The following is a 15266-nucleotide window of genomic DNA, read 5'->3' as shown; positions in this document are numbered from 1 at the left end:
CTCATTCCAGACTGAAATTCCAGACATGTGAAATTGCTGGGCTGCTCTGCATCCCAGGTTTATAGTAGGTGATACACACTAGTGGTCAGTGAGGCAGAACAAGTGGGGCATCATTGTTCTCCTGGCTTCTTAACACCACCATCACTGGTGATTATTGGGAAGGAGAGCAGAGGTGCAATGTGAGGAGAGCTTGGCCACGTGAGGCTGGGTCAAGCTACCTGTGCCTTGCCCTTCCCTTCTGCATCTTATTGGATGGAGACACTGAAATGACTTATTGTAGCTATGCTTATAACTATTCACTTTTAGGTCCCAGGCCCGCAGTGTTCTTGCAGCATGGCTTGTTTGGTTCTAGCAGTAACTGGGTGCTTAATATGGACTACAACAGCCTGGGCTTTATATTGGCTGATGCTGGTTATGATGTTTGGCTCGGAGACAACAGAGGTAACACCTGGTCCAACAAACACATCAACTATACTGAGAAGCATCAAGAATTCTGGCTATTCAGGTAGAGTGAGCTTTTTAAACCTAATTTATTGTTTCTGGTTCCTAGTTCACTCTTTGGGGAAAATTTTAATTAGTCAAGCTCTTCCTACTGGAGCCATGTTTTTCCACCTCCTCTTATAATATATGATATGGAGGTATAGAAATACATTTCCAAGTAAGTAAAATTGGTAGTTTTCCCTTTAAACAAACAAACAAGTCGTTTGTTTCTGGGGAAAATATGGCCTTGGTGAAATGTGGCCTTGGTGAACTCCATAGAATAGATGATAGCAGATCAGCTTAACATCAGGTGCAATTGGACTTGATCTGGAGAGACTCAATATTTGTCCTTCTGAATCTCTACTGGAATTTGAAGCTTCTCAGACAGACATGGGTTGGAGGGAAAGCAGAGTCCTCTCCTGCCCACAGCATAAGTACTGTTCTTCCTGAAACTGATATTTTAAAAATCTTTTTGTTCTTGTACTGCACTGGACAGAGAACAGGGCATTTTAGGCTTTCACAATGTAGATCCCACTGCATATACATGTCTGTTAAACATGTTCCTTTTTCTTTGCAGTTTTGATGAAATGGCTAAATATGACCTTCCAGCTTCAATAAACTTTGTCTTGAACAAAACTGGTCAGGAAAAAATATTTTATGTTGGTCATTCCCAGGGCAGCACAATGGGTAGGTTAGCAAGATTCTTAAACACATGCGGGCAATTCTATTCACTACATAATTATATGTGCAGTTGCTGTTGTATATTAAATTCAAGAGACATCTTGCTCATGGTACAGTGATGTTCCATGGAACCTATGGACACCTATGGAGAAGCATCTTGAATAACAATCCCTGCATTTCAGTTTCCTGCATTTTCCTCCCTTGTGATATTTCCCATATAGGTGATGATTCAAATTGGTTAAGGGGCTTATAAAAAGGGCACATTCTTAAGGCATATATGCACACTCTTAAGGCTCTCCTCCTCTTGATCCCAGCCCAGTTCCTTTTCTTCCTCTGCACTCCTTCCCACCACAAAGCCCTGGAGATGGAGGTTAATGAGGAGAGGGTAGAAGTGAAGGAGGGAAGACCCCCCCCCCCCGCACGTGCGCGCTCCAGAGAGTCAATGTTACAATTTACAGCCAGCTCTTTCTGAGCTTAAGCTTGCAATCCCCCTGGGGGGGGGGGACCGGGCAAACCTGGAGACTAGGTCAGCCCTAGAGCCCTGGCAACCCTAATACCTATAGAGTTCTGGTTTGCTGTTTCTTTTTTAAACTTCTGGCCTTTCTATTCTGTCAGTTTTTCACTGTGATTTCATGCGCCTATTCCACTTCATTAACACTTTGCAAAACGATATGTGAGCTGAAACACAACCATACTTCCAAATACACCCTTCTCTAGATTTTGAAAAGAAGTTCTGCATCCAAGAAATGTGCACAAAAATCATATACTAGGGTAAAAATGCATGAGTGGAAATATATACAAAAAAGCGTTATATTTGGAAAAAGTGCTTTGCAAAACTGTGAGTACTGGATAAGAAGATTGCAGACAAATCATGCGAGCTTCAAGAAAATTGCTCTAAAATGATTTTCATAAGCACTTAAAGAATGGGTGGGGAATCATCACCATCATTTTATTTGTACAATGCTCATGGCAGCTCACAATATGAAAAGATTTACATAATTACAAATATAGCAAAGTAGTCATGAAAATAAATAAAACACATTAAAAACTACATAACCAATTTCTACATAAAATTACAGATACAAAAAGTTAATACCAGAAACATGGAGAACTGAACTTCAGATTTGCTTATCCTCAGTTTTAGCTTCTATTATTGCTGTCGTTGTTTTATTTCACTAATCTTGTAAGTCACTTTGATTTTTTTTTAAAAAAGCAGGGCATACAATTCCGTGTTCTTGATTGCTTTTGGTTGCATTATGTGAAAACCGGGTTTAAGATTTTGTTACTGTGTTTTTTCAAGACTACATTGCTAACTCTATTCATTTCTCCCCCCCCCCCCAGCGTTCATTGCATTTTCAACCATGCCACACCTAGCCAAGAAGATCAAAATATTCTTTGCATTGGCCCCAGTAGCCACTGTAAAGTATTTGACCAACACAGCTTTGACCAAACTTGCAATGGTTCCTGAACCTAAGCTCAAAGTACGTATTTTGGACAAAATATTTGTTCAAACAACAGAATGCAAATATTGCTGGATGTAGCTAAGTACCATCCCTTTCCGTCTATAGGACGCCCACACGTATAAGACGCCCCCTATTTTGGGGGCCTCAAAATTTAGAAAATAGGGGTTTGGGGGGAGGATTATTTGGGGGGAATGCTGAAAATCGCTCACCCACCGGAACGCAGCACACAACCGCTCATGTTGCAGCTGCCCAATTGCCATCACTAGCCCTTCCAATTCCACTGTCACAGCCAATAGACAGCTGCCCTTGTCACAGCAAGCAGGAGTGTGATTGGCAGCCTCTGGCGGCGATCGGGCAGCTGATAGGTGGTTTCCACTCGTGTTGCTGAAATCGCTACTTACAGTCTCGGGCTCGGGCCAAAAAACCATTCGCCTGTCCCACCTCATCAGTACTCGTGTATAAGATGACCCTAAATTTTGAACCTCATTTTTGGGTCAAAACAGGTCATCTTATATATGGAAAAATACAGTACTTGGAGATGCCCTTTCCATTTGACCTGAGGCCATTCATAATGCTCTTGGACAACTAAAGAGCTCAAGCTAGCCAATGCTGCAACTTGATAGCACAGTGTTGCTTTGGCTGTTCTGTGCCAGGACTTTTGGGGGGTAAAAAGAATGAGGGGCTGGCTTTTGTCCCTTGCTGTATGTGTCATGGGTTCCAGTTTCTGCTGTGGACAGAAAAAGAAAGGAGTTGGTGCTCTATACTCATGGATACTGTTTGCATCCAGTGCCCATATTAAAGAATTTGGCACAATTCTCTACGGTTCCTAATAAAATTGCCATGAGAATCTTTTTGGTATGGTGGCAGATCACACCTGAGGGTAACTCAGTTGCCGTTAAAGCAATAATTCTGAACAGTTACATGGGAATGTATTTATAACAGTATTGCTTTATTTACAGTACAGTAAGCCCACGCAGGTGGCGCTGTGGGTTAAAGCCTCAGCACCTAGGACTTGCCGATCGAAAGGTCGGCGGTTCGAATCCCTGCGGCGGGGTGCGCTCCCGCTGCTCGGTCCCAGCGCCTGCCAACCTAGCAGTTCGAAAGCACCTCCGGGTGCAAGTAGATAAATAGGGACCGCTTACCAGCGGGAAGGTAAACGGTGTTTCCGTGTGCGGCTCTGGCTCACCAGATGCAGCTTTGTCACGCTGGCCACGTGACCCGGAAGTGTCTCCGGACAGCGCTGGCCCCTGGCCTCTTAAGTGAGATGGGCGCACAACCCCAGAGTCTGTCAAGACTGGCCCGTACGGGCAGGGGTACCTTTACCTTTACCTTAAGCCTGTGCTCCAGGGATCTTGTTTAACGTCAAAACCAAGTAGAGTTAAAACTTTTTGGGTTCAGTGGCAGGTGGGATTGCCAAAGCCCTTTCCCCTGCAACCCTGTCCCCTTTCCACCTTTATTTCTGTATTTCTTTAAAGTTGCGGACTTAATTCCTTATTAACAATGAATAGCTGTAGGGGAAGAGAGCCATGCTGATCATATTTACAGGCACATGCGCCCATTTTTAGGGCTCAGAGACACTCGCTGATCATGTTGGAGGCTTTTTACTTGGGTCTCCTGTGCTGTCTATGTCTTCCGCCCTGCTGCTTTTAGCTCTATAAATCCATAAAACAACATTGGAGCATGGTCAGCTTTCCCGCCATGATCTAGTCACGCTTGGCTGCTATGCTACACTTCTGTACTTTTCAGATTTGAGGAATAGCTACTTCTCATCTTCTCCGCCTGGGGATGAAGTCAGGAGACATGACACTAAATTAAGTTACTAGGCATACAATAGAGCAGTAAGGCACTTTCCCTGAAATGACTGGAGAATTAAATGATTTCAAGCACATCTATTTAGCTACTGGACATTTGGCAAAATGTTTGCATAACTCACATCTTTTGCATATTTGGGCTCCTACTGAACTAGTGTTCCTGTTGTGGGAACCATTACCATCTAGCTTGTTCCTGAACCACTTTAGAAGGACTCCAGCTGCACGTTGTGTACATGGCAAGATGCACCTGAACTGCATCACGTCTCTTAGATGGCTCTAATCACAATGTCTGTGTCTTAAATATTGCAGAGGATCATAACCTCCAACATTTCTCCTATAGAAAATAGGGACATCTTTTTATTTTATTTTATTTTATTTATACCCCACCCATCTGACTCGGTTGCCTCAGCCACTCAGGGTGGCTTCCAACATATATGAAAACATAACAAAACATTAAACATTTAAAAACTTCCCTATACATGGCTGCCTTCAGATTTCTTCTGAAGGTTGTATAGTGACTTATCTCCTTGTCTTGGGGGCTACAAAACTCCATACCATACCCTTCATCATTTCTCCGGTGAAAATAGGGAACTTTCTGGGATCAAATCAGAAACCAGGATTGCTTCTGTAAATCTGGGATAGCCTCTGGAAAATAAGGACACTTGGAAGGCCCAGAGGGTCATTCTGTCTGACAGTGCTTGTGGGATTTCAATGGGTATTCTATCTTAAATGTCTGAGCGGAAGATTCTCATAACAGTTTTTTTGGTAATATTTTGTTGCTACTTGTTAGAAGTATCCATAGGAAAAAAGAGAATTGACTAACAAAATGGTGTATGTACTAATGTTTTTGTTTTGGCAGAAAATGTTTGGAACTAAGCAGTTTTTAGCTCAAGACAGAACAATGAAATGGTGTGCTACTTCCTTGTGTAACCGTTTCCCAATGGATTATCTTTGTGGCACTGTTATATTCCTGTTTAATGGCTTTAATGTGCTAAACTTCAATATGGTAAGATTTCTCATTACTTAGTAGGAGTGTGCTCTAAAAAAAAAGGTAGGTGTATGGAGGCTGCTCTGAAGTGATTGCTACTTGTGCCATCTATAACTTAATTACACTTAGACAAAACACAGAAGATAACGGCACATTTTGCCTCATCATTTTGCGTCTATGATGGATAGAGATTTATTATTTAAAGGAGAGCTCAGAGTCTGGGACCCTAGTAAAAGCCTGTGTGGGTGCCATGGTGTCTCCTGCACAAGGAGCAGTGACATAGCATGGTTTGCCACTGCCTGAGACAAGGCAAGTATTGTGCCTCCCTGGGTGGTGTGCTGTGCTTGCCCCATGGAAAGTGTTACTATGTAGACACGGATTCCTGTGTGATATCCCGATGTTGAGCTCTGGTGCACTGCTTTTGTTCAAACAAACCAAATGGAAGGGAAGTGGCTGTTGCAATTTGTGATAAATTCAGCTAATCACTTTGCGCTTTCTTACAGAGTCGAATCGATGTTTATTTATCACACTGTCCAGCTGGGACATCTATCCAGAACATGCTTCACTGGACTCAGGTGGCACCAAAATCCTCTTTTCTCTTTTAAAAAAAGGTTTTCGTATTGATTGAAGAATGGGCAATCAGAAGAGGCTTTTACAAAGACTTTTAAGAATGAAATTAATAAATATGATTGAAAGAATTTTTTTTAATAACTCAGACTCTCTTTTTACAGACTCCAGAAATATGTTTTGTTTTTATGAGAAAGGATTTAAAGCTGAGAGAGTTTTATTGTGTTTAAATGTTTCCAAACAGGAGTATTTCAAAAGCTACAGATACAATAATATCCCCAATGGATTTGTTTTTATTGTCAAAATAGTCCCTCTGCATGTAGATGGACAAAATACTAAATTTCTGTGGTATTTTACTGAGTTGTGTCAGTTCATTTAGTTAGTTAAGCCTGGCTGGACTGTCTTAAACCCTTCATGAATTAACTAGGGTTAAACATGCTGGTTATTTGAGGCTCATATATCCCACAATCAAATTGTTTCTTCCCAGCCACTGCTTCCCTTGAAGCTCTCTATTTTGGATCAATTCTGGAGAACCTTTTTTTGCTCCACGGGCCCGATTCTTATCAGGATCAGTTTCACATGCAAAGGTCATCAACAGGGTGCGGCCTCCAATCGGTCAATTACCTAATGGATGTCAAAGCATCCTAATGGATGTCAAGGATGTCAAAGCTCCTTGCAAGGTGCTCCTTCCAGATTCCAATGCAAACTTCTTCCTGATTCACTTTAGTAACACTTCATTTCTAGTAGGACACGTGTCAAACATTCTCGAGATATCAGATAAACTGAGGAGGCGTAGAAGGTTGAGCAGTACTAAAAAACAGGTCTACTGCTTTCAAATAGCTTTGTGTACCTTTTTTTGTATGTTTACATTAACTTTTGTTCTCCTCACTAAAGATGAAGTTAGACATTATTGCATAGCCTTAATCATAGCGTTGTTTTTGACACAGTCAACATCCCTGTTTATGCCGGTGCCATGGTCTATTCATATAGCACACTTCTATATCGCCTGCTTTGCCCATTTGGTTTTTCAAAGTATGACACACCTCTTTTTCAGATTGTGAAGGCTGGGAAGTTCAAAGGCTTTGACTGGGGAAGCAAGGAAGCAAACATGCTTCACCACAACCAGGTAAGAATTTCTCACAAATTGAGTATTTCTCTCTGTAGGTGTTTATATGAGGGTAGATACTGGTAAGGCTTGGCCACAGGTACTCGTGGCAAAGGCTGCTGTTCATAAAATACAGGGTAGATAATATGAAGTTCCAAGATAAAATTAAAAAGTCAAGGGTAACAGACTTAAATGAAGTTTGTCATTAAGCTCTACATAGACAAATTTAAACGGTTGTTGTGCCCATAAATATATTAACTTATTTGTTTTTGTAAATCCAAAGAATATTTCTTAAAGCCACAAAGTGTCTGCCATGTCTTCTATTCTCCAAAGGGACACAAACACTGTATGGGTGCCTGGGACCCCATGGGCTCTTGCCACCACTCGGCAGTGGGAGGGACGGACACCTGACTTTTGTCATAGTATGCTCACCAAATCAGATCTAAATAGCACCTTTGTTTATGTGAAGTCAAAAGCCAATATGTTCAGTTGATACAGCTTTGTACAAAATAAATAAATTAACAGCAACCATCTGTTAAAGCAAGGCATACAACATGGAACCATATCTCAGAAATAGGAACATATGCAAATAAACAAACAAAAACACAAACAAATTGAAAAACTTGCAAAAATTCTAACATCTAGCTCCATTTCATAAACATTCCATGCATTGTGTCAATACAGTGGCAATAATAATAACAACTGGAATGGCAAGAAATGTGGCATAATTTCCAATAAAAGTACATCTTCAACTTGTTGTATAACAGTCACCCATTTTATGTTCTCCTTAAGTCCACCAGGTGCTACTGTTCTTAATCTATAGATTCCTCTCAATATATATATATATATATATATATAATATTGTCCAGTAGCACCTTAGAGACAAACTAAGTTTATTCTTGGTATAAGCTTTCTTGTGCATGCACACTGTGTATCTGAAGATGCACATTCACTATAGGTAATGGTCTCCAGATTCCCTTGAGAATATCTAATTTCTATATCTAAAAAATATATCTCAAATGTAATATGGGGATGTAAATTTGTTGACAAATCTGCCATATGCCAGGTGCCTATCTTCACTCCCCTGTCATATAATGAAGATCATTTTTCTATAAAGCAATAAATCACACCCATGAGGATTGCTTCCATCCTTTCTTTCAAATTTATCCCTCTATACATTAGCTAACTAAGATATAAGTCTGGTTCTAACAGCCATACTTGAAATTTGCCAGAAGAGTCTGTCTTGAAACTGCAATCACGTTTCTTCAGTGCTAACAAAACTGGTGCAGTAGGAAGAATAACTGTTGGGAATAATGATGACTGTTGGGAATAATGAGTCAAAGACACTGAGCTGGTTTGTAGGTGACGGTAAGCCAAATCAAAGCTTGCCATGAATGCTGGTGTGGAAGAGCTTCCTGAGAGGAGAGCCTGGCCACTTCGCACTTCCCTTGACTCTCGTGCTGCTGCTCTTCTGCACACTAATCCGTAGTTTGGTTTAGCAAGTTGCTCAACCCAGGCATGTGGCTTGTCTTTCTCCAAACACTGCAAGAGTTGTAAATATGAAAACAAAGTTTGGTTCCATCTTGTGGTTTGTTTGGAGTGAGACAAAGCATGAGCCTGGGTTTGTCCTTAATGCTAAAGCAGCAGTAGTGAGACCAGAGAAGGGTCAAAGTGTCTGTGCTCTCCTCTTAGGCAGAGTGCACATTCATGCTCAGTCATAGTTGGGCTTAATGTTACATGAAAACCATTTCATTCTTTTGGAACAATCAGTAAATCCAGACAATCAGTGCTGGATTTACAGCCAGGCAGAGCGGCCTGCAGCCCAGGGTCTCGGCCACTTGCCATTGAAAACAAACAAACAAACAAGCTCAGTTGCTTAGTAACAGTAAGGACAAGAACAAAGTTTAGGTACTCAAAAAATCATAGAATCATCACATAACAGAGTTGGGAAGGATCACAGGGGTCATTGAGTCAAATCCCCTACAATGCAGGACTCCCCCCCCCCAGCATGAGGCTGGAAGCACAACCCTGAGATGTAGATTGACCAGGCAATCTGCACAATTTGCTCTTCATGGATGGATTATGTGCACTTTCTTGCACAACTTCTGATGAATGCCCAGTTGTTATGCACATTAATAGTTCAACATGTGCATTAATGGTACAGCCCTCAACTTAGATATGTTTGTGTTTTGCAAGTGTGCGTGTTTGAGCAGGGAGTCTTTGCAGACTGTTTTTAAACTTTTTTTATCTTCTCTCTTTTAGTCAACACCACCTTTCTACAACATACAACGGATGACTCTTCCAACAGCTGTCTGGAGTGGTGGAAACGACTGGATTGCAGACTCAAAGGACATGGCCCTCTTGCTGCCTCAGATCCCAAACTTAGTTTACCACAAGGATATTCCTGAATGGGAACATCTGGATTTTGTCATAGGCTATGATGCCCCACAGCGCATGTACATAGAGATAATGGATTTAATGCAGACTTATAAGTGAATGTGAAATATTCCTTCAGAACCCATTACTGTCAATGTGTGTTGATGAAAAGAACTACAAGATTTCTTAAGATTCCACTTCTCATACAGGTTCATCACAGTCTCAGTTATAAGAAAGATTTGCTTAGTATCCTTGCCTTTTCTAATTCTGTCAGTAACCATGGGTGTTCCTCCGTTGTTTTAGGAGCGGCTAAGATTCTTTGTAGGGATGCGGGTGGCGCTGTGGGTAAAACCTCAGTGCCTAGGGCTTGCCGATCGCATGGTCAGCGGTTCGAATACCCGCGGCGGGGTGAGCTCCCGTCTTTCGGTTCCAGCTCCTGCCCACCTAGCAGTTCGAAAGCACCTTAAGTGCAAGTAGATAAATAGGTACCGCTTTATAGCGGGAAGGTAAACGGCATTTCTGTGTGCTGCGCTGGTATTGTCTCGCCAGAGCAGCTTCGTTTCGCTGGCCACGTGACCCGGAAGTGTCTCCAGACAGCGCTGGCCCCCAGCCTCTGAAGTGAGATGGGTGCACAACTCTAGAGTTGGACACGACTATCCCGTAAGGGCAGGGGTACCTTTACCTTTAAGATTCTTTGTTGCTCTTGCTTCATCATGTTGTGTAGCAGATTCTTGTTCTAGCACAGCATGACTATTGAGGGTAGAAAAAGTTCTTGTGGTGATATCCAAGTCTTTACCTTTGAGGAACTGGTCCAATTTCAGTTGTTTCCCAGCCATGGGATCTATCTGCTCTGGGGTAGAGTGCTGCCTTTTCTTAGCTCCCTCAGCAGTTTCTGGTCTAATCTCTCTCTCTCTCTCTCTCTCTCTCTCTCTCTCTCTCTCTCTCTCTCTCTCTTCCTCCCTGCCATTGAGTTATGAACTTTAATTTGATTAGTTTCTCTCTAGATTGGAATCCTCCCTTAGTTAGCAGTTGTATTGCTGGAATTTTCTAGTTAGTTTTTCTTATCTCTAATTTTCACTTTGGATAGAGAAAAGGGGACAGAAGCACTAATGACAGAGGAGCCTCTGTTGGGATATGTCACTCTCATATTTCTTAAGAAAATTCACCCTCGAAAGCATTCCCCACCTTCCCCTTCTCTCCCCCACCTCTCTCTCTCCCCTTCAACTCACAATGCCTACGACAGCATTGTCTCACACCAAATGTAACTGACCTGTAGAAAAGATGGAAAACAGAAATGCTATATGTTCCTTTGTTATCCATGAAAACCATTCTGTATAAAAATAATAGTTGCTAGGATGTCTATGTGCAGTTTAGTAATCCCTCAGGGAATTAAATGTTTGCCCTCCTCAGAAATATTTAAATCCATACATCTTTAATGGGGGTATTGAGATGCAACTTAAGTTGCATTCTCATCACAGTATTCCTGACGAAGGGAAAAGCCTTTAAGTCATTAAACTTGCATAATAATGTATGTATGAAAGTAAATTTGATCTTCCCAAATTTTGTCATGGAGAGTGGGGTTGTTAAAACCTTGCTAACATCTGTGGTAACACGAAAACTGCTTTTAGGAAGCTTTTTAGAAACAAGATATTGGGTAGTAGGCAACTAGGTTTTCCTCAGAGTAGACTCATTGATATTAATGAACATGTCCAAGTTGGATACTACCCCACTCCCCATAACAGAGTTAGGAAGACCAGCTCTCATTCAGAGTGCTCCAAAGCAATAAACCTTCATCTTGAAAGCAATGTGATGTGTTACGCTTACTTAAAAATTGGCACCTTGGGACTAAACACCATTTACTTGGAAATTATTTTTTTTTTAAAAAAAAATTGCATTGATGTCAGTCCCTAGTTGCTGGAATACAATATTTGACCATGTATTAGAGTGTTGTCCTCAGTGGACCAGGGCTGAAGTTTCCACTCTCCATAAATGCAAAGAGAAGCATGGAAGCGACAAGGAAGACAAAGGGGGCACATAATTCTTCTACAGTGCTGCTACATTCAGTCCAGTAAATATTGCCACTGCAAGGGCCTAAAGTGACATCCACTCCCACCCTCCTTCTCTTCTATAGCCCCTCTTTTAACCCCCCCAGCCATTTACCACAAGCACGATTGCTCCAGAGAACCTTCCTCCAACCTATATTCCTCATCTTTCCTCCCAATGCCTCATCTTTAATCTCCTCAGTGCTAGAAACACCACCTTTCAGATCTACTTGACCTCTTCTCAATTCCTCCCACTCTCCAGCTTTCTCTTCCCCTTGACCCCCAGCCAGTTCCACTGTTCTCTCCTTCGGTTTCTTCTCTTTCCCTTCCACCCATTACCAGCGGACTAAACTGCCATATTAACTTGTTCTCGCTTGCCTCTCTCTTGCCCCCACCGTCACACTGTTTAGTCAGAGCAACTTCACCCCTACCATTAAAAGGTAAAGGTACCCCTGCCCGTACGGGCCAGTCTTGACAGACTCTGGGGTTGTGCGCCCATCTCACTTAAGAGGCCAAGGCCAGCGCTGTCCGGAGACACTTCCGGGTCACGTGGCCAGCATGACAAAGCTGCATCTGGTGAGCCAGCGCAGCACACGGAAATGCCGCTTACCTTCCCGCCAGTAAGCGGTCCCTATTTATCTACTTGCACCTGGGGGTGCTTTCGAACTGCTAGGTTGGCAGGCGCTGGGACCGAGCAACGGGAGCTCACCCCGTCACGGGGATTCGAACCACCGACCTTTCGATCGGCAAGCCCTAGGCGCTGAGGTTTTAACCCACAGCGCCACCCGCGTCCCCACCCCTACCATTAGAACCTTGGATAACAACCAATGAAAACAGAGTGATGACACCTTACAATCGATCTACTGTATTGGCCTGAATATAAGCCTCACTTTTCTTCCAAATCCCCACCCGTGAAAAGTTAACGTACAGCTTAAATTCGCAAGCTTACAAAAAATGGCTTTTATGATATGATTGCTGAAACAGACATACGGTAAAACAGAATGAGTGTGAGTGCCTGTGGAATTTTAAGGGAGCAGCTTATATTTGAGTATTGTCTTTTTTCTCCCCCCCCCCTTGAATTCCAAAGGTGTGGCTTATACTTGGGTGTGGCTTATATTTGGGTCAACACAGTATATACACCCATACACCCATAAACACCCACACCCACCAGGAACCATACTTGCAGTTATGAAATAATGAAGAAACCTGTGCACTATGCATAATAATAATAATAATAGTAAAAATAAGTAAGTAAGTAAGTTTATTTCTACCTCGCCCTCCCTGGCCAAAGCCTGGCTCAGGGCAGCTAACACCAATAAAATTACAATAAAAACATAATAGGAAAAAAATTAATAAAGCAACTTAAAATACAGGTTAGAATGCAATTTAAAATGCAGCCTCATTTTAAAAGTAGCCCATAGGTCAAAACTGTAAGGGGAGGGAAACTTAAGGGTCAGACTGAGTCCAAACCAAAGGCCAGGTGGAACAGCTCTGTCTTGCAGGCCCTTCGGAAAGATGTCAAGTCCCGCAGGGCCCTAGTCTCTTGTGACAGAGTGTTCCACCAAGTCAGGGCCAGTACTGAAAAGGTCCTGGCCCTAGTTGAGACCAATCTAACCACCTTGTGACCTGGGACCTCCAAAGTGTTATCATTTGTAGACCTTAAGGTCCTCCGTGGAGCATACCAGGAGAGGCGGTCCTGTAGGTACATGGGTCCTAGGCCGCATATGTTTCTAGGTTTGGGGGGTTTGGGAGGGTGCTGGGATGGATCCAGAATTGGCCCCCACAGTCACTTATGGACTCACTGTTAAAACTGTGTTTATGGAAGACAATCTTACTCTGCTACGAGTGATCGCCAAAGAAGAAGGAAGAAGAAAGAAGGAAGAAGGAAAAGAAGGAAGAAGGAAGAAGTTTTCCTGTATATATGATACTCTGGAAGGATCTCTCCAAAAAAGAGATGGTCAGACAATCACTTTTAGTCACAAAAACCACATGGAGCAAGAAGCTGTACAAGACCAGAGAGAAATAATGCAATTACTTGGGTATCCAAAATGTCAGAATTTCTGTAGCTTTAATTTCAAAACAGATGACAGGAATGTCTATAAGAATAACCAGTTGTGTCAGAAATGCTTGACAATTCAGAACAAGTGGTTTAAATTTTGGATCCAAGAGTTTTTATTTTACATTAATTAATTAATTAAATTTCTGTACTGCCCTTCATACGAGGATCACAGGGTAGCTCACAGCATAAAAACACAAAAATAGTAGCAAGTTATTGCCTAGTGCCCACTCCTCAGTATCCAGGCAGTCCCTGGAAGTTCCTAAACATTGATCCACTGTCTACAAAGGAAGACTTTTGGGAGTGTTTAGACATCCCTGTGCCTTGTTATGCATCAGTATTAGGTAAAGGTAAATGATCCTTGAATGGTCCAGTCAAGGGAGCTGGCATTTGTCCACAGATGACTTTCCAGGTCATCTGGCCAGCATGACTTAACTGTTTCTGGTGCAACGGAACACCCTGATAGAAGCCAGAGTGCACAGAAACTCCATTTACCTTCCCACCACAGTGGTACTTATTTATCTACTTGCACTGGTATGCTTTCAAACTGCTAGGTTGCCAGAAGCTGGGACAGAACAAGGGGCGCTCACCCCATCAAGCGGATTCGAACCGCTGACCTTCCGATTGGCAGGCCCAAGAGGCTCAGTGGTTTAGACCACAATGGCCCATTTCCTTGTGCAACCTCTCTACACCTGCTAACCTCCCCATCCTTTTAAATAACTGCCTGTTCATTTTCTCCATCAGGTTTCCTTGACCTAGGTTTTGGTAAAGAACACGTTCTTTGGTACCTAGAAAATGTCAGTAATTCTGATGCTAAGCTCACACTGTTAACTCTTTTGTGCATTCTTAAATCAGAGGTGGGGATGGAAAACCCTTCTGCATTTCTGAGTTGGGGGTGGTGTTAACTCAGTACTCTTGCTGTCAACCTCTGCCATAGAAAATTGGTGGGATTAGGATGGAATGTATATTTAATTAATATAATGTATCTGTATTGAATGAAATGGGTTGAGAAATGGCCTCAGCCCAGTATTCCTGAAGGAGTGTCTCCACCCCCATCGTTCAGCAAATTGAGGTCCAGCTCTGAGGGCCTTCTGGCGGTTCCCTCACTGTGAGAAGTGAAGTTACAGGGAACCAGGCAGAGGGCCTTCTTGACAGTGGCACCCACCCTGTGGAATGCCCTCCCACCAGATGTCAATGACATAAACCAATTGACTTTTAGAAGACATCTGAAGGCAGCCCTGTTTAGGGAAGTTTCTAATGTTTAATCTTTTATCGAGTTTTTAATATTCTGCTGGGAGCTGCCCAGAGTGGCTGGGGAAACCTAGCCAGATGAGTGGAGTGTAAATAATAATAATAGTAATAATAATAACCTCCATACAATAGTGCCATTTCATCAAGACCCCCTTAAGCCTTCTTCTAGCCAGTGTAACCTCTAGCTGTCCCAGCAGTGATCCAATGGAAAAGTGGTACCAACAAACACAGTATAGCAAGCAAGTGCACTTACAAAAGGGGGGAAGTGTTCTGCAAGTCGTCGTCCCCTTTGATCATTGTTTAATTTCACACACACACACACACACACACACTTATATATATACACACACATATATATTCTTATCAGGTAAAATTTATACCTTCTTACTATCTAATGCATATGGTAAAACAGAGAGGGGGGGGAAACAGGAAAGAGAGAGGCAAAA

At 42.4% G+C, this 15266-nt stretch overlaps 1 protein-coding gene and 1 long non-coding RNA gene across 4 annotated transcripts in view; one reads left to right on the top strand and one right to left on the bottom strand.

Moving 5' to 3' along the window:
* The window catches only part of LOC310845647, a 31354-nt gene extending 24307 nt beyond the window's left edge, over positions 1 to 7047 (bottom strand). The window contains exon 1 of the long non-coding RNA XR_014564880.1: positions 6698 to 7047. This is a non-coding gene — a long non-coding RNA (uncharacterized lncRNA). The remainder of the gene's footprint in view (positions 1 to 6697) is intronic.
* Positions 1 to 9692, top strand: part of LOC310845628 (putative lysosomal acid lipase/cholesteryl ester hydrolase) — a 48793-nt gene extending 39101 nt beyond the window's left edge. For 2 of the 3 annotated variants that reach the window (XM_083740932.1, XM_083740931.1), the window contains exons 3-9: positions 307 to 505; positions 1058 to 1167; positions 2503 to 2642; positions 5295 to 5441; positions 5927 to 5998; positions 7045 to 7116; positions 9358 to 9692. In XM_083740932.1, the coding sequence (XP_083597058.1) occupies positions 307 to 505; positions 1058 to 1167; positions 2503 to 2642; positions 5295 to 5441; positions 5927 to 5998; positions 7045 to 7116; positions 9358 to 9591 (974 nt within the window). In that variant the 3' untranslated portion in view covers positions 9592 to 9692. The remainder of the gene's footprint in view (positions 1 to 306; positions 506 to 1057; positions 1168 to 2502; positions 2643 to 5294; positions 5442 to 5926; positions 5999 to 7044; positions 7117 to 9357) is intronic. The other variant, XM_083740934.1, reaches the window with a different exon arrangement.
* The last annotated feature ends 5574 nt before the right edge of the window (positions 9693 to 15266 follow it).

Source organism: Podarcis gaigeae (genome assembly GCF_964106915.1).
Source record: "Podarcis gaigeae genome assembly, chromosome: 5".
In the NCBI taxonomy this organism is placed as follows: domain Eukaryota; kingdom Metazoa; phylum Chordata; class Lepidosauria; order Squamata; family Lacertidae; genus Podarcis; species Podarcis gaigeae.
The sequence above is the reverse complement of the archived record's forward strand: the minus strand, read 5'-3'. Positions and strand labels throughout refer to the sequence as shown.